Source organism: Onychomys torridus, chromosome 8 (assembly GCF_903995425.1).
Source record: "Onychomys torridus chromosome 8, mOncTor1.1, whole genome shotgun sequence".
NCBI classification, from domain to species: Eukaryota; Metazoa; Chordata; class Mammalia; order Rodentia; family Cricetidae; genus Onychomys; species Onychomys torridus.
In genome coordinates this window covers 41,523,771-41,549,938 of record NC_050450.1, presented here as the reverse complement: position 1 = coordinate 41,549,938, position 26,168 = coordinate 41,523,771, and the positions used below count along the sequence as shown (strand labels likewise).

Genomic DNA, 26,168 nt, shown 5'->3' with positions numbered 1-26,168 from the left:
TGCAACCATTTGTTCCACTTGATTCCTTCTGGAGAAGCCCATGCTCCTGCCCCCACATGGGCTGCAATCTTGGAAAGGGAGCTCTCTTCATTCTGCTGGTATTGTAGTCAGGACATAGGCCTCTCTAGTACAGGCCCAGACACCTGCCAGTTCCAGCCAAAAAACAAATGCACTTTGACCCTTTGTTGAAATTTTACCTGGAAACATTTTTCCATTTCCAAGTCTTTCATCTTCTATTAGGCACCCCCTGTTCAGGGACAACACAAAAGTGTCCCATTACCGCCAAATCTTAATGATCCCATTTCCACCCTGGATACGTGCATCCAGGGTGTGTCTCTACCCTTTCTTCTGTTCCATTCTGGCACTTTCCCTCAATATCCCTGGGGTTATACCTGGAGTGAGCAGACTCTCGCTAGCAAACCTGTTTGTCTTTCTCTTCTTGTAAATTAATCATTTGAGTCCCCTGATGTGCTCGTGAGGCCCGAGGCCTTCTCTCATCTCACTGTCGGAACAGAAGACTAACCCTGAAAGGGAAGGGCTGGCCTGTGGTCAGACTTTGCAGTCTGCAGCTGGTGCTCCTGGTCAAGAGGTCTTGCCTTACGGCTGAAATCCAGGCAGCTGAGGCCTGTGAACTAGAGGAAGGAGCTTGTAGCTCTTCATTCATTAACAATATACTTGCCAGGAGAGAAAAGATGCATTGTTTGAATTTCAGGCATAGTGTAGTTTTCCACAGGAAAGGTGTACCATGGCTGTGGATGACAGGTGTCAATTCTGCCACGGGCTTACATGCTGCTTCATCTCCCAAAGTCTGAGGGAGGTATTTTTCTCTTTAGTACTAGGGATAAGATCCAGAGCCTTGCACATACTAGACAAATACCTGACCACTGGGCTACTTTTCCTTTAAATACAACTTCCGGCTCCCACATTTCCGTTAAAAACAACTACAGGTTTTGTTTATATGTTTAGTAATTTGCCCCTAACAAGTCATTCCTTGGGAAAGAGAACTGGCCTGCAGGTGGCTTGAATCTGGGGGCCTTGAACAGTGTTGTACTCATGAGAACTAATGATCTTTTTCCTGTGCTCCTTCCCTTGACTGGACTGTGATGAGCTTTAGAAACAACACAAAAGGCTACCTTGATTTTGCTCAGGGAAAAGGAAATCAGAAATGGGAGGCTGGGAGAAAAGCCATCTTTTGGATGTCACTGAGTGCTGGTGAAGGAGAGACTGGCGCTGAGTCCCAGACCCAACTGGTGCTAGGACATCACGTTGTTCAGTCTTGCTTATCTAATCACATCTGTGTTCTTACTCAATGTTCACTGGGTCACTGCAGAGCTTCTCCCCAACTCTGCACAAGTTCCCATTTAGGCTCCTACTTGAGGTCATTCAGTATATAACCTCATGGGGCAGGGGAGGCGCTGAACTGGTCCTGAACTGGTAGGGCTGTCTACTCAGCAACTCTTGTACTGTGGAGGTCCCCACCAGACTTCCATTTTCTTTCTTTCTTTCTTTCTTTTTTTTTTTTTGAGACAGGGTTTCTCTGTATAACTTTGGAACCTTTCCTGGAACTCACTCTGTAGACCAGGCTGGCCTTGAACTCACAGAGATCCGCCTGCCTCTGCCTCCCGAGTGCTGGGATTAAAGGCGTGCGCCACCACTGCTCGGCCAGACTTCCATTTTCTTTTTTTCTTTCCTTTCCTTTCTTTCTTTCTTTCTTTCTTTCTTTCTTTCTTTCTTTCTTTCTTTCTTTCTTTCTTTCTTTTTTTTTTAAGTAGACTTCCATTTTCTACAGAGAACGGGAACCAGGGCAGACAGATCTGCAGTTAAATCCCACCCTTTCCCAGCTCTGAAGTGCAGCACACTTCTCCCTTGGCATGTAGCTACATTTGCTTTGCCTTGGGATAGCTGACCATGCTGCCACCTTTGGCACAGCAGCAGTCTTTCCATCTTTGCTTGGGACAAAGAAACAAAAGCAGGCTCTTGTCCAAATGTCCAATCACGAAGATGAGAAGAGCCTTGGGAAGGGTTGTCAGTGAGATGTCAGACCAGGGAGAATCTATTTGTAATGTGTGTGTGTGTGTGTGTGTGTGTGTGTGTGTGTGTGTGTGTGTGGTTTTTTGTGGTCACAGAGAGAGCTAAGCTCTTATACATGTCCTGACTTTGAATTCAGCTTTCTCCCTCAAACTTATTAAAACACCCATGGCTGGGTGTGGTGGTCCACGTCCCAGATCAAGGTGGGACTGTGAAATTGGGCCAGCCTGGGCTATGTTGTGAGATGTTTTCAAAATCAAAGGTCTTGTCATGTAGTACCCCATAACTACTCACATTCAGTACAGTTGAGTGTTAATCTAGGAACCCACAGAGATTTCTACTAAAGCCAATGGATGTTTGGGCTTCAGACTTAGCCTAACATCCGCTGCTAAGGCTGCTGGAAGGAAGTGTTCTGCCGAAGCCCCAGTTAACTACTAAGGATAGAGCCCATGGATTCATTTGGTACTGTCAGTACATAAGCTGTAATGACAGAGATTTAAGAGTTTCTGCTACCCCCTCACTCACGTGTTCTTAAAAACAAAAATCTATTCATTCAGTTCATCTGTGGTTCAAGCAGCAGTACATTGCCTGTATCCTGGAGGAAGTTTGAGTTCTTCACAACCAGGTCTTCACTAAGATGGTGGTGCAGATTGGTAGGATGACAGCCCCTCTTTATGAATGGGGGAACTGGAATGTAGAGTGACTGTCTGCTTAAGGACCCCACAGAAGGAATAGAGGGCCACATACAATGGCCTGTACACAGCAGGTCAGTGGAGTTTGTTTGTTTTGTTTTTTGTTTTTTTGCCTAGAAAAACTCAGGGGTCAACATTACTTCTGAAGACTTTATAAGAATCCTATTTTGATCACAACCATCTCACAGTGGTATTTTAGGACTTTTTCTTGGTTCTGGGATTGAACCCAGGACATCATACTTGCCCTCACTGTTAAACCCCCAGCCTGCCATTTTAGAAGTATGGCCAAGTTCCTGGCTTTCAGAGGGAAGTCGGACAATGCTGATTTCTGATAAGATGGGTGTAAGGGTCCAGACCAGCAACATCATCAAAGTCCAGATGAGGGATCAGTAAGTGCAATGTGCCTGAAGTGTAGCCCTTGATTACATTCTTTGGGTACACATTAACTTATTAAATCAATCCTGATTACAAACAAACTTTGCCCCTACCTCACCTGGCAACCATGAGAAAGGCAGATAGATGTCAGTCTATAAAAGGAAACGGGAACTGCCCCCTGGCTTTCAGGCTCCAACATCTTCCTTTTGCCAAGATGTTACTGCTCAAACTCTTCACAGTGCTCATGACTTGCCTGCTGCTGCTGGACCAGGTAAGAAAGGAAATACATGTGTGTGTTGGACATAGTAGCAGCAGTGGAGTTCAAAGTTGGACTTAGCCCTGAGAAATGCTGTTAAACCCCTGCAACCTGGGTATGCAGCAGAGGGCAGGTGCCTCCCCACCTGAAGTGGATATGCCTTTGCTCTTCAGGTCAGTGGCTCCCCAGTACCAGAACTGCGTTCAGCAAAAAGATTCCGGAGAATGACCCCATTTTGGAGAGGGGTTTCCCTAAGGCCCATTGGCGCTTCATGTCGGGATGACTCGGAGTGTATCACAAGACTATGCAGGTATTTGACAAACCTGGGTGCAGGGTGGGCAAAAGAGCTCTGGGAAGCCAGGAGGTGAGATCAGAAAACAGAGATCCAAGGGTAAAGCTGAGACAGGGGTTAGGGGGGCTACATAGGGATGAAGCTCCAAGTTCCATGTTCCTTGACAGCCAAGAACCACTCAGATTCCTAACACTGGGCAGATGAAACCAGGGGCAGTGGAGGCTGCAGAAGTGGCCTGGGGCTCCTTAGGTCTACATCCGATCGTAAACACTTCTTTTCTCCCACCCCTCCCCCTAGAAAAAGACGCTGTTCTTTAAGTGTGGCCCAGGAGTGATGTTCACACCAGGGGAAAAGTCAACTCCAACAGTGCTCCGTTCTATGGAATATTGGTTAACTGCATTTTGGCTGGAGATACTTAAGTGAAGCAATCTTGTGTTTTTAATATTTAAAGACAGATGCTTGCTTTAAACTGGTCTCCATTTCTTCTTAGAATGTTGTTGGTTTGTACATAGACATAACTAAGTTTGTCAGAGTTTATTTTTCTACAAATACTATTAAATGTCTCAACTCCAAATTCTGGCAGTCTGGAATTGACACTTGACTGACTCACTTCATACATTACTGGACACAGCACTATCTAACAGGTGGTGCTGCTCCATCTGGGTGTGGAAAACATTCACTCTTCAAAGAATCTTATACAGAGCATGACAGGTAACAACACACAAGCTTAATACCAGTCAGCTCAGCACATCAGATCATGGCTCTTGGCTCTGCAAAGAACTCTTTAGGCCAGCATGTGCCACCTGAGGATGTGCAAAAGTTGTCTATAGCCTTATGAACATAAAACAGAAACCAAAGAAAAGTCTGATTTAATAAAACAATAAGCTGGGCATGGTGGAACATGCCTTTAATCCCAGTACCAGGGAGGTGGAGGCAGAGGCAGGTAGATCTTTGTTGGGTCAAGGCCAGCAGGTCTATATAATGAGTTCCAGTCTAGCCAGGGATACAAAGTGAGACCCTGTCTCAGAAAAACAAAATCCAACAAATAAATAGTATACATAAATAATGAATGGAACAATAATAGCCTATGTCTTAGAGCATAAATAAAGGACTGAAGATCCAATGGTGCAGGACAATTGCGATTGATGGACAAGGATCCATAGCCACAAGTCCAAAATTTCTGTGAGCAGACAAGGAGACCTGTGCTGGTGGGGTGGAACCTTTACAGAGTGACACACAAAGAGCAACTCCAGGAGGAGGTCGCAGTGGGAGCTGAAGAAGTGAGAGCACATGCATATGAATGTTATACAGAAAAGCTATCTGATATTTATTAAACTTAGTTTCTCCAGCTATGGTTTGGCATTATACAAAGCATCATAATGACACAGTAGAGTTAAAAAGTTTTACAAATTGAAATGTGATACCCTTGTTTCCAAATATTTTAATTGCCATAAATTTGTTTAAAAATACACATTAAACGCATGTTTGACACTCTAAACTTTCTATAATCTCAATACCACAAAATACATATAATATACTATACAGATGTGGAAAATCTAGTTAGTATATAATACTTTGCTCACCATTAACAGCTTATTATGTGAAATGCACATACTGACTTAGAAATTCTAGCTTTTGAGCCCCAAAGTACCTCTGAAATTTAATGTATTGCAACAAATAAAAATCACAGTATACAATTGAAATTTTGGTTGAAAGTGTCAGATGCTTAGATGTTTTGGATAAAATAAGACAAAGATTGGATCATGTACAAGATGAAGGCCTCCTAACAGCCACAGCGCCTTTCTGCAGAGGCAATAGGCCTGTACTTCATCAATCGTGTTACCTCCCCTCCAGAACCCTCCCCAAATAGCAAACCATTATTTACCAAATGATTTTCATTTCAAATAAAAAGATCTTCAATAAATATATAAGAATTTCCATCCTCCATATATAAAATTTCTCAAAATCATTCAAAACGGAGGCTAGGTAGAAATTTCCCTAACTGTGCTTACCAACTGGGCATCTGGCCCGCAAGTGTGGCCTTTGCAGGCCCTGCCAAGTGAGCCAGCGCTGTTGGTGAGCCCCACCCCCAGGACCGTTGCCTGCTCGTGTCCGTGATGTTCCGGTGTGTGCACAATGGGGACACCTGTGAGACAACAAGCCCACAACACAGAAGCCTTGGTTTGAAAGGCAGCACTCCAAACTGACGTCTTCCAGAGAGGTGCAGAACAGGCAGGAACCCCAGTGGCTAAAAGCTGAGAAGAAACCTAACACAGAAGCAGCAAGATCAAAGCCAAGTGTTATTAGGATTTCTGGGTGGGAGTTTGTCCACACTCATCTGAGAGCTTCTCCGTGTTTAAGGAGGATGAGTTCTGCTTAGCTGAGCAACGGCGGCGAGGAGAGAGGCGCATGCGGACATTTCTGAAAATCAACTTCTTAAAAATTAGCTATTTAGGCTGAGCCCTCTGACTTAGTTGAGACGTCACCCAAACACCTTGTTCTAAATTCCATCCCCAAGACAGATGTAGCTTCTGTTTCCATCCCCTGCTCTGGAGACAGCAAGTTCTTTTTAATGAACCCTGGGTTTACGAGAAGAGGAGGAGTTCTGCAGACCAGTCAGTCGGCTTTTCCTCACAGGGTCTCTCTATGTGGTGCATGCTGGGCTCAAAACTGACAGTCCAGGTGCTAGAATTAAATCATGCACCCCCACAACGGGTTCACCACATAACCTCCAAATGTATTTCTTCTTGGAGAGTGGGTCTCAGTGGATGAGGCTCACTACCCAGCAAAGGCTGACCTTTGCCTCAGGGTATGACCAGTCCTCCTGGCCTTCTCTACCTTAAGGACTTACGTTACTTGCTTGGTTTCAGGGTGTGAAAGTCAAAGCTGAATGCCTCCACTGTTAAGTATGTGAAAGGTACATTCACAAATGTGGCAACTGGGCCTGACCAGTGCATCTTCCCAGTCACTCATTCATTATTTTTTCTGCTGATTTTACTCACAGCAACAGTAGGTGTGCAATACTACAGGGAAAGAAGTCTGCCTCTCCATCTGAGATGTGAAGATGTAAGGGATTTGTATTCCACACCACAGGGGAATATGAGTTACAGGAGTCTGCAGACTTGAACAAGGTGCTCTGGCTCCCCGAGTCACTTAGTTCATCTAACCAACACCACCCCCGGCCTAAAACAGTCATCCTCAGTAGATGTTCTTGGGGACCAGACACCCAGAGACTCCTATAAATCAAAATATATAATGAAGTCATTTTGTTCACTTAGCTATTGGAAAATTAAAATCTTTCCCACCCTGTAAGAGCCTTATTACACTACAGAAGGGCTCCAATATATTTCAGAAGTTAATTTACTACAAATCATAGTAATAAGCTTTAACAATCTAAAGGAATACACAATGCACTCTTGAATGTTAATATTCAAGGTGCCAAGAACAAAGTGTCTTAGATCAATTTAATAAATAATGTGGAAATAGTTGCACTAAGCTAAAATACTAAACACACACATTTTGACAAACTAATTCCATGTTTTCATACATACATACGTACATATATATAAAGTGTGTATGTGTACATAATTTTAAGATTCAAAGTTGCATACCCTCAGACCTAGAAGAGTGCACAGCATCTCCCTTCTCAACTGAGCTAGGCATCATCTGATGGAGCTATCACTGGCCACACTACAAACTCCTCTGAGCACTGGCCTCAGGTAGTGCTTGTACTTCTGACAAGAACCTTTGTAGGCCATGGCTACAAAATGCAAGCTCATTCATTAAACATCAATATACCAAAGTTTCAGTGGTTAAATACAAATGATGCTGCCTAATCTAGCCGATTAAGTCTTTAATAAAAAGAAACAAAGAACAATTAAAAACAAAACAAAACAACAACCAAACAACAGCTACTCTAAAGCCACAAGCGTGTCATTCAAAGTGCAGCCCAGATGCCTATAAATCCCTAGTGCAAGAGCTTCCCAGAAAAACAGGCAAGTGTGGGTACGTGCACACATTACTCTGAACTGCTTTTCTATTGGAGAATTAAATCAGTAGTGGTCAATCTTCTCCCTTCAGCAGCTGTATCTGTGAATATATTTGAAGAATCACTGATATTAAAGTGACTTCATAGCTTCTTGCCCAGTAAAAGGTGTCACTGAGCAAGGAAATGGCTGGGTACTCTCCAGCCAGAATGGGGCGTGGGCTAGGCTGTGTAATCTTGAATGCCCAGAGGGACTGCTCCTGACAGGCCCGCCTCTCCCAGGCAGGACTGACTATTGTGACAGTTTTAGCACTGCATCGTGTGGGATGCCTGTCCAGAGTCTAATGGTGCACGCTGCTGCCTCCTGGCGTAGGAGTGTGATCTTAAGAGCAGGGAACTGAGTATTAAAGATAGTTGCTATTCCTATTACTAACTATACACTGAATACAAGTTTCAGACTAAGTTTGTAGCCACTTGTCAAATCCATTTTAAATGGCTAAAACCACTGAGGGCACCTACTGAGAAGGGAGGAATGGTCACTTGTAAAGGAGTCAAGGTATGTGCTGGACATGACTAAGACAAAACACTTGCAAAGAGACACAGAGAAAGAAGAAAGAGAGTGTATTCTCACACACTATGACATCAAAATTCAATCACTTAGGATTGGATTTTGATCCATTGCCCATTTCTAACTGGTGGGGAAAATCCTCCACAATGAAAGGCTTAACAATTTCATTCTCCAAGAACTGACAGTTTTAAAGAGAAAATATCTTAAAGCAGCACCATAAAACACATAGGAAACTCTGCTTTAACCTGACATCAGTGTCACTACAGAATGCGCTGACCGCCTTGCAGGACACACAGACCAGAGCTGGAAAGCAGAGGCCAGCACTGCAGCTGCTGAAGTCTAAAAGCCCAGAGGGCGCTTGTTCCACTTCCAAGACCTCCCTGAAGTTAAGGAGCCAGAGTGAGAGAGAAGGACAGGACATGACACACAACTGTTAGACCATGGAAGTCACAAGAGAGGAGACAATGGCCTCTGAAGAAAAAGTATTCCTTAAAACACACTACAATTAAATTAGCAAGGTATCAGAGGCAATTTCTCCAAGGGAAAAATGTGAAATTCAGCATAAGCTGTAGACATCAACCCTCAACGGTATGTAAGAATAATGAGGTACAAAGCAGTTAAGCTCTGTAAATATGAGACTGCAGGGCAAAGTTCACTATCTTCAGAAACAGGTGGTAAGAGAGACTAGAAGAGAGGATTCACGACACCACTGCATGTGAGGATATTCTCTCTCTCTTCCCCTTTTCCATTTCAAGCTGATCAATCATCTCCTAATAATAGGGAATTTTCTCCCCAATTGGATGGATTTTTGGAATGAGAAGGAAAAGCCATTTTCTGAAGCAGCATTATAGCCAATTGATTATACTAAGTCAGGTACCAAAGCACTAGCTTTTCTGAGGGAATCTATCTTAATGTGACTATAAAGGAAGATTTAAAATCAAAGAGAATTTAAAATTATTATTGTGGAGGACCAACCGTGAATGGCTAATCTGGTCCCAGCATAAAACTTTATCTGTAAACAATCCATAGAGTTATCATTAAAAGTTAAGATTTAAGGCACACCAGACATGACGGGGTCATTAAAAAGAAGTATAGAGGAAGAGAGACATTCCTCATCCTTCACTGCTATACGCACCTTGTTGGGAACAGTAGTTTGATAAGGAATTGTTACAGAGCTGGCTTCCTAAGCACTACTCCTATTATTTTCCCCTTTCCAAGAGAGCTCATACTGAGCCAAATTAGGTACTTTTCTAGTATGAATTTTTCTTTTTTTAATGTAACAAGGTCTCATGTAGCCCAGGCTAGCCCCAAACTCACTGTCTAGCTTTATGTAGATTGAGGATGACCCTGAACTTCTGATCCTCCTGTCACCAATGCCCAGTGCTGGGATTACAGGCATGCACAACCATGCCCAGCTGCTAGTGTGAGTTTTCAGATCCAGTCAGAAGCATACATCATTGATGAGGATCTTCGGAAAGAGTAATTCATCATCTCTACATTAGACATTGGGATACCTCCTTCCGAGCTCCAGTTACTGCATGGTCATATCTGAGCATCATAATCTCTCCACCATAGGGGAGATCTGCAGACTTCAACCTTCAACCATTACCAATGAAACAGGCTACAACCTTCAGAAACTGGATCACCGTTTTCTGTTTGTTTTTAGGAGTAACTTACTCTGCTTCAATTAAGTGTCAAATGAGTATAAAACAAAACAAAACAAAAAAAGAATACAAGGTTTTAATAAACCCACAGTTAGATTGTCCTTTGTGAAGCCATTCAGTATGATGTGCTTCCCCAGCAAGTCTATCTGCTTTTCTGTAATGCATTAGATGCACTGTAGTCACCTTGTGATTGCTAGTGTTCCTAACACACATTCACAGTTTTGAAATAATGCATATCAAACCAGACCCACTTCATTTTTGCACCCATGTAGAATGCCACTCATATTTAAGTGACTTTTCCCAGGTGGAAGAGCATCCTTAACACCGAGCGTAAGTCCTACAGTAGTAAAAGTGTAGTAAGACTAGAAATAACATCAGGTAATTAGCTGTAGAAAGAACATGTCCTGTCTTGGACAAGCCAACTCTTATCTTAGAAGACATTAAGTAACACAACTCCCCAAATATATAAATAAAATGCCTACATTAAACTTATGCTAAATATTCAACAGAATAAATTTATAGGCAGGAATAATTAAGCTTTAAACAAGCTCCAATCTGGGAACTTGAAAAAAAACGAAAATAAATAGAATTTTACTTGATTATTTATGAATTCTAACTGGAATTCCAATTACTGAAACCATCTTGCTGATGTACTGCAGGTTTAGAAGCATTTAAATACTTGTCACATTGGGAATATTGAAAGGGTCAATTGATATGATGGCTTTGGGTTATAAGAGACAATAATATAAACCGAAAAGGAGAAAACCATTCCTCATTCTTAGTGTCGACTAGGTGGTGTGTTATGGCAGTTTTCCTTTGTGATGTGACACAGTGTTGTGGAAAAAATCAGAGGCAACGAGAATATGTTCAGTTCAAGATATCAACTTGGCATCCTGCCGAAGCCAATGCAGTCCCTGCCGGGTGTAACGAGCCAGATCTGTCATGATGCTTGCGTTAAAGATGAGAGGGCCCATGACTTTGTCCAGTTCAGCAAAGAATTCTAGAAAATTCAAAACATTCAGTAAGCATCACACATTCTTTTGAATCACAGATTTTCTGTAAAACAGCATGTCTCCCACACTAATGGCCTCTATGATCTCTCAAGTTCCTGAAGTCATGCATCAGTTTAAACAGAATGTACAGTTACGAATTCCAAAATGAAGTTCCACTGATGAAAATGGTTAACTGCTATTACATTAACTTGGAGTCCCAGTGGCACATGTCAGCACCCCACTGGTTACTCAAAGCACTCTGTCTGTGTTATGTCTGAGCAAGCAGTAGTAGAAAGAGGAAACAGTCTTCGCAGGTTCCACACTAGCCCCTGTGTAGCTCCATTGACCGTTTATAACCAACCTTTCTGCTATAGTCAGATGCCGTGCACCACTAATAAATCCTTTCTTTAGTTTGAGACAGGGTTTCTCTGTAGCTTTGGAGCCTGTCCTGGGACTCACTAAATCCCTTCTTTTTAGTCAGAAGTTTAAAAATTTAAAGGATGGAAATAAGAGTATTCTTCCTTTATGAATGAAAAAGGCTCATGTCAGGAAGGCACAAATGAGAAGAAAGGACAATATCCTAGGATTTGACTCCATTGCAGTTTTGGAAGCAAATAGGGATGCAGTACTTGGATACTTCTCAGAGAAGACAGCTTTTAGACATGCAGAGAAAAAAGGTGTTGTTAAACAATTACATACTAACCAAACAAGGCAAGAAGTAATCAGACACCTGAAGTGAAATGTCTCTACTAAAATTCCAACTAGCTGGGCGGTGGCACACGCCTTTAATTCCAGCAGGGAGGCAGAGCCAGGCGGATCTCTGTGAGTTCAGGCCAGCCTGGGCTACAGAGTGAGTTCCAGGACAGGAAACCCTGTCTCGAAACAAAACAAAACAAAAAGAAACGCAAAAGGAATGCAGAGCAGAATACTGCTGGTGGTTTTTCATTCCTTTTTTCCTCTGAGACAGGGTTTCAGATAGCATAGGCTAGCCTGAACTCCTTATGTAACCGATAACCTCAAACTCTTGATCCTCACTGCTTCTGCTCCCAACTGCTAGAATTACAGGCAGGCACTACCATGCCTGGTGCATGATGAATTTTCTATCTCCTAATAATGGACCTAGGCAATGGTCATCATGGATGTCAAAAGTGTAAGTTAAAGTTTAATAGGAAATGTTGTATCATGCTCATCAGAGTGAGACTACATAAATAATCGATTGATCTTAAAAATTACAACAAAAGCTGGAGAGATGGCTCAGAGGTTAAGAGTACTGACTGCTCTTCCAGAGGTCCTGAGTTCAATTCCCAGCAACCACATGGTGGCTCCCAACCATCTGTAATGAGATCTGGTGCCCTCTTCTGGCCTGCAGCCAGAACACAGTATACGTAATAAATAAATCTTAAAGAAAAATTACAACAAAGAAATTTCTTTGTTTTTTTGTTTTTTGTTTTGTTTTGTTTTGTTTTTTTGGTTTTTCAAGACAGGGTTTCTCTGTGTAGCTTTGAAGCCTGTCCTGGACTAGCTCTGTAGACCAGGCTGGCCTTGAACTCACAGAGATCCAACTGCCTCTGCCTCCCGAGTGCTGGGATTACAGACGTGTGCCACCACCACCCAGCAACAAAGAAATTTCTTTAAAGACAGGGTCTTGCCATGTCGTTCAGAATGACTTCTAACTTGTGATCCTTCTGCCTCAGTCTTCCAAGTTCTGAGACTATAGGCCTACTTCCCATGCCCAGGTCTGATGAATCTTACTTACTTATTTACTTACTTATTTGGTTTTTATTTATTTATTTTGAGACAAGGTTTCTCTGTGTAAAAGCTCTGGATGTCCTGGAACTTACTTTGTAGACCAGGCTGGGCTTGAACTCAGAGATCTGCCTGCCTCCCTCTCTAGTGCTGGGATTAAAGGTGTGTGCACCACTGCCTGGATGGGTCTAATGAATCTTAACATCAATAAAGGGTAAATACTTTAGATAACGAGGTGTATTCTAATAAGATGCACCACCCAGAATATATATTATCTAAATACTGAACTAATCTAATCAATAAAAAGCAGACAGAAGAACAAATGCAATGACAGTATGAGGAAGTTCCCAGTCAAATGCAGAATGAGGCATAGTCTATGATTCAGTTTCTTCTCAACATCAATGACATGGCCAAATGAGGAGAAATGGGCAGAGGGGGCTCCTTAAGAGACTAACAAAATGTAGCAATTAGACAGACCTAGCCCGGATCCTATATGAAAGAAATCCAAATGCTGTAATTTTGAATGGTTCTCTCTTACACTGATCTGTCTGTCTGTGCACGTATCACAGTGTACTGTGTTGAGTCAGAGGAAAACTCTGTGGAGCCAGTTCTCTCCTTCCACCAAGTGGGTCCTAGGGCTTGAACTAGGGGTTGGTGGCAAGCACCTTTACCTACTGAACCATCTAGCAGACCCAACTATTGTATTGTTTAAGGTATATTTGAGACTATCAGGGAAAATTGATAGTGGACAAGGAGCTGCCTACTGAGATACATTCAATATGCCAGAATAGATACATATTTATCCTTCACCAAGAACTACTTCCAGTTTAGCGTGTGTCACCAGTACCACAAGAGCTGCTTGTCTGTGTCCCTTCCCACACATTAGTCCATCCATTCCCTGTCCTTCATACTAGGGACCAAACCCAGGGCCTTATGCATGCTGGGCAAGAAATCTAACAGGGAGCCATGCACAGCCCAAGGGTATTTTTAATCACGTCTAGTCACATTTAGTATGTGGCTAGTCAAAGGATGCTATTAACAAACTGATTATTATTCCCTCTAAACTGTGAAATAAAATAAATGTTCTCCACATAGTTAACTAAATCACAGAAGTTTCTTTTAACAATCCCATCCTCAAAGTTTATCCAGAGCCCAACAAACCTTTTTGTTCTTTGGAAAGCTGTTCAGCTTGGTCCCAAATTTCAGTGGCATAGAGGAAGTTAGATGTAACCTGGACATAGCTTGCTGCCATCTGGTGGATCTTCTGTGGAATGGTCACTGAAGAACCACCTGCTGAAGCACTACTGCCCCCAGAAGAATAACTTCCAGAATTGCCTGGTGACAGCTTTGGAGAAACAGGGGAAGGCATCCCAACAGCTTTGCTATATACAAAGAAAGACAGGATGCTTAATCACACACATATAGTGAGCAACACAAAATCAGCATACTACAGGCTGGAAGGCCATCCTGGGCCAGCCTGGTCTACAGAGCGAGATCCAGGACAGGCACCAAAACTACACAGAGAAATCCTGTCTCGAAAAACCTAAATAAATAAATAAACAAACAAGCTGAGGACATAGCTCAGTGGGAGTGTGCTTGCTTAGCATGCAAAAGGCTCTGGGTTTTACCTCATCCCTGGGGATGGGTAGACAAGGGAAAATAAGATGGAATGCCAACTCATATCAACATAAGAACTCAACAAATAGACACAGAAAATGTAAAAGGTTGCACGATGTTTGTTCTGTTTTGGGGTGTAGTTGGGAGGGGTTAATGTGGTAATTGAAGATAAATCACAACCATGCCACTATATTCTGGCAATGCCAAGATCTTAGTGAAGTTAAAACCACTGTAACAAGTCTAAATAACTGTGAAAATCAAACTGAGAAGAACTGAGGTCATGTTAAAAACTCAAGCTATCTGGGGGCTAGTAAGATGACTCAGGGGTAAGGGTGCTTGCCTGACAACATAAGTACCATCCCAGGAAGCTACATGGTAGAAGGGGAGAAACCAAACCAAACCAAAGACCAACTCAGACATCTGTAGGTGACATGTCTCATTTTAAGAATTATGTTCATTATATTTTAAGTTATTAGAACTGTAACTCAGTGGGAGAGCATGCAAAAAACCCAGGTTCAATTCTAAACATCAAAAAATAAAATTTTTAAATACTTCACTAGAGATTTTAATCTTTTAAAAGTAGCAGTCACTTTTTTTTAATCCATTCTACTCTGATCCACAAATAAATTTACCAAAAATATTTCAGAGAACAAAATTGTACCTACCTCCCCAAGCCAGGTGAAGGTGCTTGAGAATTACTGTAAGAATTCTGCAAGGAAAAATAAATTTATTTAACAGCAATATTACACACACACACACACACACACACACACACACACACACACACACACACACACTCGGGCACTTGATATCTTCCAAAGTATTGGGCTAGGGTTGATCTCCAGAACTTTAGAATCATCCTTGGCTACACAGCCAGTTTGAGGTCAGCTTAGAGTACATGAGATTCTATCTCAGAAAACAATGGAGCTAGAAAAATGGCCCCGTAGTTAAGAGCAACGGTTGCTCTTCCAGAGGACCTGGGTTTGGATCCCAGCATCCAAGTTAGGTAGCTCACTCTAGCTCCAGGGAATCTACATCTTCCTCTGGCTTCTGGGAACCAATAGGGATGGGGACACACACACAGACACACAAAAAATAAATCTTTAAATGTTTTAATTTTTTTTGTGTGTACAGGTGTTTTTGCCTGCATGTGTATCTGTGGATTACATGCATTCCTGGTACCCTCAAAGGCCAGAAGGTGGTGTCAGATCCTGTGAAACAGACAGTTGTAAGTGGCCATGTAGATTCTAGGAACTGAACCTGGGTCTTTTGGATTTATTCCCCCCTGAGACAGGGTTTCTCGGTGTAGCCCTGGGTGTCCTGGAATTCACTTTGTAGACCAGGCTGGCCTCAAACTCAGAGATCCATCTGCCTCTGCCTCCTGAGTGCTGGGATTAAAGGTGTGAGCCACCAATGCCCAGCAAACCTGGTCTTTGGAGAGGGCAGTCAGTGCTCTTAACCACTAAGCCATCTCTTCAGCCCAATATATCTTTAAAAACAACAAAGTGTGTGTGTGTGTGTGTGGCACATAACAGAAAGAAGTTATTAAATGGAAGCTAGGTCATTAACAAGTCACAGTATACACAAAAAGTCCGAAAAGAAAACCTACATGACTCATCTAGGTTGTCTAAGGAGAAGTTTAGGCAAGGAATAAGAGACCCTTGAGGCTAGGCCTTGAGCCTGTAGGCAACAGTGAGTTATGGAGGGGTTCTAAAGTCCTAAGTACAGCAGGATTTTTGGAGAATTTATATGGTACTGGCTTGATTTTTTTTTTCTTTTAAAAAAGGAAGACATTTTAGGAAACTACAATAACTTTGTCTGGGCTGGATGTGTGGTGGTTGGAAACTCACTTAGCATGTACAAGTCCTAGGTTCAATCACCAGTAATGTAAGGAACAAAACAAACAAGGTAACAATCTGATGCGGGGTGAGGTGAAAATACAAAGAACATTTCTGAGGATAGATGTGGCTGCTGTAAACAGCTATAAAAGTTCTGTAATCCAAAATACACATCTGAAGGCTTTTTCAAGAAAGCACTAACACATTTGAGAATTTTCAGGCAATAGTTTGCTCGCTCATCTCTTGTTGTTTTGCCTAAATATGAGAGCATCTCTGGGACAGGGATGGGAGGTTTGCACCGTTTGTCTCCTAGGCAACAGACTCTCTCTTACACATATTTACCTTCAGGTGCTCAGTCAGTGTCTTGGAGTACTTCAGAGCATTCTCCTTCTTCAGTTTGAACAGCCTCAGGTACAGCAATGACTGACATCTCAGGCTAGGCAATGGGAAAGGGCAGTGTATTCAGACATGTCGACATCTATACACAATCCTTCCATTGTGTAGGAATATAGGACTGACTTCATGTAAGCAACCATAGCCTAGGCTTAGCATTACCTCTTAGACAAAACTACAAGGTCACCTTAATATGGAACGCACCCTAAAGAAAGGATAGTAGCTAAGAAACTTAGGACTAACATCCCCTTAGGTACTAACATTAAAACTACACCAACATATCATAATACAAATACTTTTAAAAAGTTAAAAACTAAAAGTAGAAAACTGAAACATTAACATTACAAGTGTGATAGATCAAAACAATCTTCATCCAGATCACACAGTTCAACCCACATAATTATTGTTCCTGCCCACATACCCAGTAAAGCCTAATTCTGCATTCACTGATCTTTCAGCTCTTTAAAAGTTCCCCATTTTCCCCCACCATCCAGCCCTTGCTTATACTGGAACCTTCAGAACAAGTCTCCCAATTCTCTACTCTTACAGAGTAAGAGGATTTTTTTTTTTTTTTTTGAGTCAGGGTCTCTATTTTATGTCTTCCTAGATGTCCTGAAACTTACTGTATGTAGACTAGGCCAGCCTCAAACTCAAAGAGATCCACCTGCCTCTGCCTCTTGAGTAATGAGATTAAAGGTGTGTTCATATATTCACATAACTGGTTACTTTCTGTCTCTCCACACTGAAGTACTGACCCCATAATGAACAGTATAATGTCAGACTTAGTTCACAGCTGCATTTCTAGTATAAACACAGTGTCTGGTCAAGGATGCAACCTGGATAAGTGAACAGATGCCTTCTCTCTGGAGCATAAATAGAAAGAAGAGCCTGGAGAGGTGGTCTCCTGACTCAATGGAGAGCTCTGCCGTTGCTCCCACTCCAGCACTTTCGTCAAGAGGACAGTGGACTCGACTGACAGGAGCTAAAACCTTCAGTAGGGATTCGGAGCTATTTCCTGTCTGACTGTCCAGGAAAGGCTTTATGGAAGACTGATTCAAGGATAATACTCAGAAAAGCATACACAGCACAATTCATCAAGGACTGCTGTCACCCAGCAAGGAATACACAACACTTACCAGAGTACTGTGAGTCTTTTGTCTGCAGCTGTAGCATCTGGTGCCAAATAATTCTTTAGTTTCATAGTGTATCTATGAGTTGAGATAAAAAAAAAAGGGACAAATAGAGCAGAATATTTTACCTTGGTTGTAAAGCTTCCTATGTTCTCAAAATATCAGAATCAAACTAAAATAAAGCACCCACTAAAATTCTTCCCTAAGGGATAGAATACTAAGCATCTTCCTAGTTCACCTTATTCGATTAACTAGAAAACTAACTCACAATAATAAATGATAATTATTCCATCAAAATGCCAAGTTTCTACTTACTTGATGAGCTCCACCGTGTCTGAGTACATTGGGAACGGGGACTTGGATTCCTGAGCGTTCTTCTCTAATGCATTCCCACACTCAATGAAAGACACTACAGCATCAAGGTAATACACTGCTTTCTCAAACCTATCAGACTAAAGGAGAACAGTGCTGAGTAAAGACCCACTGCAAGCATAAACAAAGAGGACACCTTAGCTTGATGAACTAAGCACATCACGAAGAATATTTACGTACCAAAGCATCTGCATTGTGTTTGAGTTTTTTTGCTTCTTGTAAATAATGGTCTGCTGAATAATTTCTGCAAAATAAGTTTTCTTCATAAATAAAAATGGTCAACATTTCCTAAGATAATTACTAAGTTATTTTAGACTCTATTATCTTGCAGCTTTCACATTCTTAAGAAGTGAATAATTATCAAACATTTCTGTTTTATGAGATATATATATATATATATATATATATATATATATATATATCATAAATTATGGGCTACTGTGTCAAATGTGCTACTCAGGCCCACAGAGATCAAGCTCCTAGTATTCAACATTAGCTTCTTCAAGTTGCTGTTTCCAATCAAGAGTCAACAGGATGGAGGGAAGAGAAGTACCTTCTAGCAGAAGGCAAGAGAAAGCAATATTGTTTATCTGGGAAGACCTCTGTTATCCACAGTGCCCTGGCCACAGGAGCAGCTCCAGGAAGCTCACCTTTCCTGTCTTAGGAGAGCCACTGGTTGTTAAAGGAATAGTTGGACTAGCTTTCCAAGCTAGAACCTGAATATTCTATAGGTCAGATACAAGTATTAACCCTATAGGAACTGACATATTTAAATAAGTTTCTTATATGCTGACTGGAATTTCTTAAATGCACACATGAAAGTATATTTATCTCTTTACAGCTGGCACACAGTTGCATGCCTTTAATTCCAGCACTCAGGAGGCCAAAGCAGGCCAATCTCTAAGAGTTTGAGGCCAGCCTGGTCTATTATAGCGAGCTCCAGTCCAGCCAAAACTACACAGTGAGATTCTGTTTCAAAAAAACAAAAACAAAAAACAAAAGAAAACAAAAAAACCCAAAAAAACCAAACAAAACCTACAAAATTTTCTCACCTGTCATCAAAGGCAAGCTTTGTTCTCCGAGGCTTCGAAGAATCAGGAGTTGGTGTAGATGGAGGACAATTAGAAGAGCTATTTGGAGCCTTTTCCTGACCAAAAGAATATATATATATATATATATAACTAAGTTGAAAACTGTTAGGAGACTAAAAATGAAGCTAATCTCACTTTTTCTCAGCCACTGCTAAAACAGAAACAAAATTCCAGTCTTCAAATTTCTTTGCTGTTAAATACCATAGTACTTACAAAAGAGAGACTGGGTCCATTTTATATAACCAGAATATTATTCTTATATTTACTAAGACTCCACTACACACTGGCACTTAGGCTAGGTACTTGTTAAGAAGACACAAACTGAGTATCAAAGTAGCAGCACTGGGTTGGGGAGATGGCTCAGTGGGTAAGCACATGTGCAGTGAAGCAAGAGAACAACCTGAGTTCAAATCCCCGGCACCTGCAAAGAAGCTGGGCATGCTGTAGGTTCCTGGAACACTAGGGTTGTGGGGCAAAAGCAGGCAGATCCAGGGAGCAGGTGAGCTTCAGGTTCAAAAGATAAAGGGCTGGAGAGATGGCTCAGCAGTTAAGAGCACTGGTTGCTACTGCAGAGTACTTAGGTTTGGTCCCAAGCACCCACATGGTGGCTCACAAATCATTCCAGGAATCCAATGCTTTCTTCTGACCTCTGTGGGCATCAGGCACACAGTGGTATATATCACACATACACGCATGTAAAACACTCATACACATACCTTTTTAAAATGATTTTTATTTATTTATTTATTATGTATACAGAAGAGGATGCCAGATCTCATTACAGATGGTTGTGAGCCACCATGTGGGTGCTGGGAATTGAACTCAGGACCTATAGAAGAACAGCCGGTGTTCTTAACCTCTGAGCCGTCTCTCCAGTCCACATTTTTGTTGTTGTTGTTGTTTTGTTTTTGTTTTTCGAGACAGGGTTTCTCTGTGTAGCTTTGCGCCTTTCCTGGGACTCACTTGGTAACCCAGGCTGGCCTCAAACTCACAGAGATACGCCTGCTTCTGCCTCCCGAGTGCTGGGATTAAAGGCGTGCGCCACCAACGCCCGGCTCATTTTTTTTTTTTTTTTAAAGCATTTTAGCCATGTGGTGGCGGCACATGCCATTAATCCCAGCAGAGGTAAAGGCAAGCATATCTCTTTGACCAGGTCAGCCTGGTCTATACAGAGAAACCCTGACTCAAAAACACAACAAAACAAACAAACAAAAAAGATAAAGTTCAGTAGGGAATGATACCTAAGACCCTCCCCTGACCTCTGCATACATGCATAGGCACACAATTACACACACACACACACACACACACCTTAAAAAAAGAATTAAAGGGCAGTATCAGGAAAACACAAACTGGGTGTGGCGGCACAGGCCTTTAATCTCTACACTCAGTCAGGAGGATTTCTCTAAGTTTAAGAACAGCCTGGTCTACACAGCAAGTTCAGGTCACTCAGGGCTACATAGTGAGATCCTGTTTCAAAAAACAAAACAAAACCAGAAGTTCATTAATAAAGCCTAAGTTAACTACTTAGCATGGTTGTTCATTGTTCAACCATCCTACGAAATAAGTGTTAGGGTTAGATAGGTTTGTTGTTGTTTTTTTAAGGTAGTCTAATCCAAAGGGCTGAAAAGAATTTCAGTGAGTAAGAGCATTTCTTGCTCTTCAGAGGATTTGTTTGGGTCCCAGTAGCTCACAACTGTCTCTAACTGCAGCTCCAGGATATTTGATACCTATGGCTTCCAAGTGTAGATATTCATGTCTACATAAAATACACAGATAAATACTCAAAATTTAAAATGGGAAAACAAACAAAACAGTCTGAATACAGGGGTAGGGACTGCTCCTTGGGACACAGGCAATACTATACCCTGGGGTATTAAGAAGGATCACAGCTGTGTCATTTCAGTGGGGCACTGGTTTTCAGCTCTTTCCTACTCTGAGAAGATAATGCTCAAACTTTGGTACTGGGTTTTTAGAACTATTCAGCTCTGTTTCTATCAGCACCAGTCTGTGGTGGTACGATGGCAACTTTGGCTAACGAATACAATAATAAACTCACTAAACAGCTGGGGTGAACTTCCGATCTGACTTGCAAAGCTCTAATGCTTTGTTCTTTCTATACCAGTGGTGGTCTCTTCTTAACCAACATCAATATACTACTTGTATGCATTTATCTAGCAATAATGGCTTACTGACACTATCAGCTAAGACAGTATTTACTGAGTACTTACACGTTAACAGGTAAAGAAAGCATCACGTGAATCGGCTGAAGAAGCAAGCAAAGGGCTAAGTAAATAAGTCAGCTACTTAAGTTCTAGTCCTGACTCCAGGCTTTCTTTAAACTTCACTTCCTGTGGAAAAATTCAATGACTCTAACTCAGACACCCACTCTAAGATTTGCTGTAGGGTTTTGTGTTTACTTAATCATGATTCACTATTGATCAGTCCCAAAACTGGACACACTGGTTTCTCTTTTCTTTCTTTCTTCTTTCCCTTTCTTTCTTTCTTTCTTTCTTTCTTTCTTTCTTTCTTTTTCTTTCTTTCTTTCTTTCTCTCTCTCTCTCTCTTTCTGCTTTCTTTCTCCTTCCTTCCTTCCTTTCCTTCCTTCCTTCCCTTTCTTCCTTCCCTCTCTTTCCTTTCTTTCCTTCCTTCCTTTCTTTTTTTTTTGTTTTTCAAGACAGGGTTTCTCTGTGTAATAGCCCCAGCTGTGCTGGAACTAGCACTATAGACCAGGATAGGCTCAAACTCACAGAGATCCCCCCTGCCTCTGCCTCCCAAGTGCTAAGATTAAAGGCATGTGACACCATGGCCTGGCACCCCACTGATTTCTTACACAGAGAAAACTACACATTTCATTTCTTTCTTCTGACCACTTTGTAGAATATGGAGTGTGCTATAGGAGTAAACACTGTCCATTGTTCTTGGGGAAAAAGCAATATCAAGGAGAGTGAGTAGCTTCTGTAGAGGTGAATTCAAGCGACTCAGAGCTGCGCTCCTGCAATCTGAATTTAAAGCCCAGGTCCAACCACTTAAATTGGACTCCGCCTCCCATTAATGTGTGCTTTCATCAGGGTTTTCTCTGAGATGAGTGTGTATGGTCTCTCTAGTCTGTCTCTCTCTCTCTTCAACTCTTTCTCACCCCAAATGCCTCCAATTCAGTCCCATCTTTGATAAAATGAAGACACATTTTCCCATAGATTAGTAGAATGCATGAACGTTTCTAAAGTAGAAAAACCTGGGGACTGAAGAGATGGCTTAGCAGTTTAGAGAACTTGTTGCTCATGCAGAGGCCCTGGGTTTGATGCCCAGCACCCACATGGTGGCTCACAACCACCCATAACTTCCAGGTGACCATGTGGTACACATTTATACACATAAAATAAATACTGAAAAAAAAATTTAAGTAGAAAAAAGTTGGTAATACATCAACTTATTACTTGTGCTGAAAAATGTTTTCAAAAGAACTAGAGAGCATTTCAGTTCCACCTATTACAGTTTATGCCAAAGAATAAAAATAAAAGCCTTGTGATGTGAAAACATGGTCCATTCTTTATGTTAAAGTCTGTGTGCTCCCTGAGCATGCTGCTCTCTAACCTGCTCACAGTCTCTTTCATATTTTATACACAGTTCTAAAGTCCTTACATTCAGAATACAATTATTATTATTATTATTATTATTATTATTATTATTATTATTATTATTATTGAAATAAGGTTTCACTGTGTAGTCCTGGCTGTCCCGGAACTCATTTGGTAGACCAGGCTAGCCTCAAACATACAGAGATTCTCCTGCTCCCCCTCCCCCCAGTGCTAAGATTAAAGGCATAAGCCACCATGACCTGATCAAAATTTTATTTTGAAAAGAAAATTCAACCTTCCTGAAAATTTTTTTGGGGGGGGTTATTTCAACAAACTTTTTATTTATAAAAATCTGTAACTCTGATTTTTTTTATGTTGTCTAATTTTTCTTTGGTTGACAGTAATAACATCAAGTAGGGTTTTGTTTTGTTTTTTTAAAGAGGATCTAACACTAGCATATTTTCTGAATTACAGATTTTTTTCAACAAAAATACATAATTGCCTGAATTATAAACTGCCAAGACTAACATTAACAATTTCAATAACTGTTAAATGTCATAAAAACATGAGATCAAAATAGTAAGGGCCTGTTTTATATTTTGTCAAAAATAATGAAGTAGCGGGGCAGTGGTGGGGCACATCTTTAATCCCAGCACTTGGGAGGAAGAGACAGGTGAATCTCTGCCAGCCTAGTCTTCAAAGAGAGTTCCAGCTTGGGGATTTAGCTCAGTGGTAGAGCGCTTGCCTACCAAGCACAAGGCCCTGGGTTCAGTCCTCAGCTCCAAAAAAAAAAAACAAAACAAACAAAAAAACAAAAAAACAGAGAGTTCCAGGACAGCCAGGTCTGTTATACAGAGAAATCCCGTCTGGGGGGGGGGGGAGTTGGGGGGTGAAGAAAACAAACAAACACCCTAATAACGTAAAAGGTAAAGTGAGAGTAAACATGTCTATAATCCCGGAATTTAGGAGGCTGAGGCAAGATCAACTCCCAGGTCAGCCTAAATTCTATGATGAGACTCTGATCTCATCTACAAAATAAAACAAAAACCAATAAATACCAAGTATTATTCAACAAAAGTATTTCCTAATTTATCAAAAAACTAAACACTGGCAAAAACATTAAGACATACAAATGCCTGCTTTCAAGGACAAAGTTACTGAAGGAAGGATAGTGACCTCTACTATAGACACAAGAAGCCAGATGAATGTGAGCTAAATGAATGTACTTTTAAAAAAAGCACTAATTTAAGAAATTGGTGTGGAAGCCTCAAAATCCTGTTCTGAAAAAGATGAGAAATGGATACAAAGCTGGTAAGCAGGTAAAAACAGGAACAGTGGAGGAGGGCAACAGAACAGTCAGTTTCCTTGGGTGCTGGGTGAGCTCCCCAAGTTACCAAAGAAATAGGGTACTTATTTAGAGAGAAATCCATCTGTACAACTCAGATTGAAAAGCTCATAATTTGACTTAAACTTAAAATATTTTTTAATAATTAATTTTAGTTTATATGCATTGGTGTCAGATCCCCTGGAACTGGAGTTAAAGACAATTTGTAAACTGCCATGTGGATGTGGGGACTGAACTCAGGACCTCTGGAAGAGCAGCTGGTGCTCTTAACCACTGAGCCATCTCTCCTGCCCTTAAACTTAAAATCTTTAATTAATGCATTTAATAGTCATAACAGCCTGTAGCAGTCTAATTGATTTCCAAATTTTTGTTTACTCAAGTAACAACAATCCATCAGATTATATTTTTAAAAACTTAAATATTTTCTTAATTTTCACTTTAATACTGTAATGTCATGAACTTGCTCTTGACCAGAACAGCTTAGAAAGCATATGAACAACCTGGTCATTTGGGAGATTGTGACAGTTGGATCAGGTTTTTTTCACATCCAAGTTAGGATACATAGTGAGATGCTGTCTTAAGGGGAAAAAAAAAAGATAATATCATAAACAGATTGAGGTCTACAAAAGAACAGCTTTGAAAAACCTTCTTGGAACAAATCTTCATAAATAAATACCAAGACTATTCAACTATATCATTGCTATGTTAAAGACGACCATTTGAAGCCAGGTGAGGTAGCACACACTTTTAGTCCCGCATTCAAAAAGCAGAGGCAAGTGGATCTCTTTGAGTTCCAAGCCAGCTAAGGCTAGCTACATGGTGAGACCCTACCTCCAAAAAAAAGCCAGATGTGGTGGCACAATCTGCAGCTCTACTACTCCTATAGAGGAAAATTGCCCAGAAATTGCAGCCCAGTTAACCTGGGGTATACAGCACTGCAGCAGCAGTAGAGAGAGCTTGTATTAATAAGATGAAATATGAGAACTAATTCCTGAAAGCGGTCCACACATGCGCGTGCACACACACAAACACACATGCACACACTCATTTTAAAAACACCTTTTTAAAAAACAAAACAAAACAGGCCTCTAACCTTAATGAGATGTATACAACCCTGAAGAAGACACGGCAAAGGGATTTTCAGAGGCTCAAGCCCTAGCTCCATACCTTGGCCTCTCTGGAGCTGCTGGAGACCTTCCCTTCAGTCTTCTTCTGCTTTGGAGTGGAGGCGCTATTCCTGCTGCTGCCAGTATTCTCCTTGTTGTTGGCACTGCTGGATTTTAAGGAAGATGACTGACTGACAGTCCTCTTCCGAGAACCATGCTCTGGTTTTGAATCTTTTGAAGGAACAGGCCCAGCAGGTGAAGGCAACAAGTCCTTTTCTTTTGTACCACTCTGCTTAGATGACCTGTCAAACAAAACAAATGCCCTCATTTCTGCCCACCTCTTTCACCAACCTTTAGGACAAATTTGCAAAGACATTCTCCATATGATTGCAAAACAAAAAGACTGTAAATTTCATAAATTTCTTTCTCCACCTGCCCTATTTACTTATTTTCTCTTTTTTACAATTATGCCCAGGGCCTGAACAACCTGCCACACAATAAATATTCTGTGCTGGCTAGTTTTATGGCAACTTGACACAGGCAAGAATCATTTGAGAGATGAGAACCTCAATTGAGAAAATGCTTCCATAAGTTTGAACTAGCCCTATAGAGAATTTTCTTAATTAGTGGTTGATATGGGAGAACCCAGCCCATTGTAATGATATCTAAGCTGGTGGTTCTGGGTTCCATTAAAAAGTAGCCAGAGCAAGCCATGGAGAGCAAGCAAGCCAGTTAGCAACACCCCTCCATGGTCTCTGCATCAGTTCCTGTCTCCAGGTTCCTGTCCTGTTTGAGTCCCTGTCCTGACTTTAAGTGATAAAACAGTTGAGGTGATGAAGAAGCATAAGCCAAATAAATTCTTTCCTCCTCAAGTTGTTTTTTGATCATGGTGTTTCATCATAGCAATAGTAACCTAACTAGGATATATTCTTATCTCACTATAAAAAAGAGAGTAGGGTTGGGGATTTAGCTCAGTGGTAGAGCACTTGCCTAGCAAGCGCAAGGACCAGGGTTCGATCTTCAGCTAAAAAACAAAAAAAAAGAGAATAAATGCTTCCCATCGCTATTAGCTAAAAGCAAAACTCCTACTACTTCTGCAT

At 41.3% G+C, this 26,168-nt stretch overlaps 2 protein-coding genes across 3 annotated transcripts in view; one reads left to right on the top strand and one right to left on the bottom strand.

The window, feature by feature from the left end:
* The first annotated feature begins 3,142 nt into the window (after positions 1 to 3,142).
* On the top strand, positions 3,143 to 4,216 carry Leap2 (liver enriched antimicrobial peptide 2). The gene is made up of 3 exons (XM_036197791.1): positions 3,143 to 3,366; positions 3,525 to 3,661; positions 3,941 to 4,216. Exons 1-3 carry the CDS (start codon positions 3,223 to 3,225, stop codon positions 3,975 to 3,977), a joined length of 318 nt encoding a protein of 105 aa, XP_036053684.1. The 5' UTR covers positions 3,143 to 3,222; the 3' UTR covers positions 3,978 to 4,216.
* A 5,347-nt stretch (positions 4,217 to 9,563) lies between these two features.
* Aff4 (AF4/FMR2 family member 4) overlaps positions 9,564 to 26,168 on the bottom strand; it is a 70,053-nt gene continuing 53,448 nt past the window's right edge. For both annotated transcript variants that reach the window (XM_036195969.1, XM_036195970.1), the window contains 9 exons: positions 25,130 to 25,370; positions 19,001 to 19,095; positions 18,129 to 18,192; positions 17,892 to 18,028; positions 17,583 to 17,654; positions 16,396 to 16,489; positions 14,881 to 14,924; positions 13,760 to 13,980; positions 9,564 to 10,860 (listed from right to left, as the gene is read on the bottom strand). In XM_036195969.1, the coding sequence (XP_036051862.1) occupies positions 10,733 to 10,860; positions 13,760 to 13,980; positions 14,881 to 14,924; positions 16,396 to 16,489; positions 17,583 to 17,654; positions 17,892 to 18,028; positions 18,129 to 18,192; positions 19,001 to 19,095; positions 25,130 to 25,370 (1,096 nt within the window). In that variant the 3' untranslated portion in view covers positions 9,564 to 10,732. The remainder of the gene's footprint in view (positions 10,861 to 13,759; positions 13,981 to 14,880; positions 14,925 to 16,395; positions 16,490 to 17,582; positions 17,655 to 17,891; positions 18,029 to 18,128; positions 18,193 to 19,000; positions 19,096 to 25,129; positions 25,371 to 26,168) is intronic.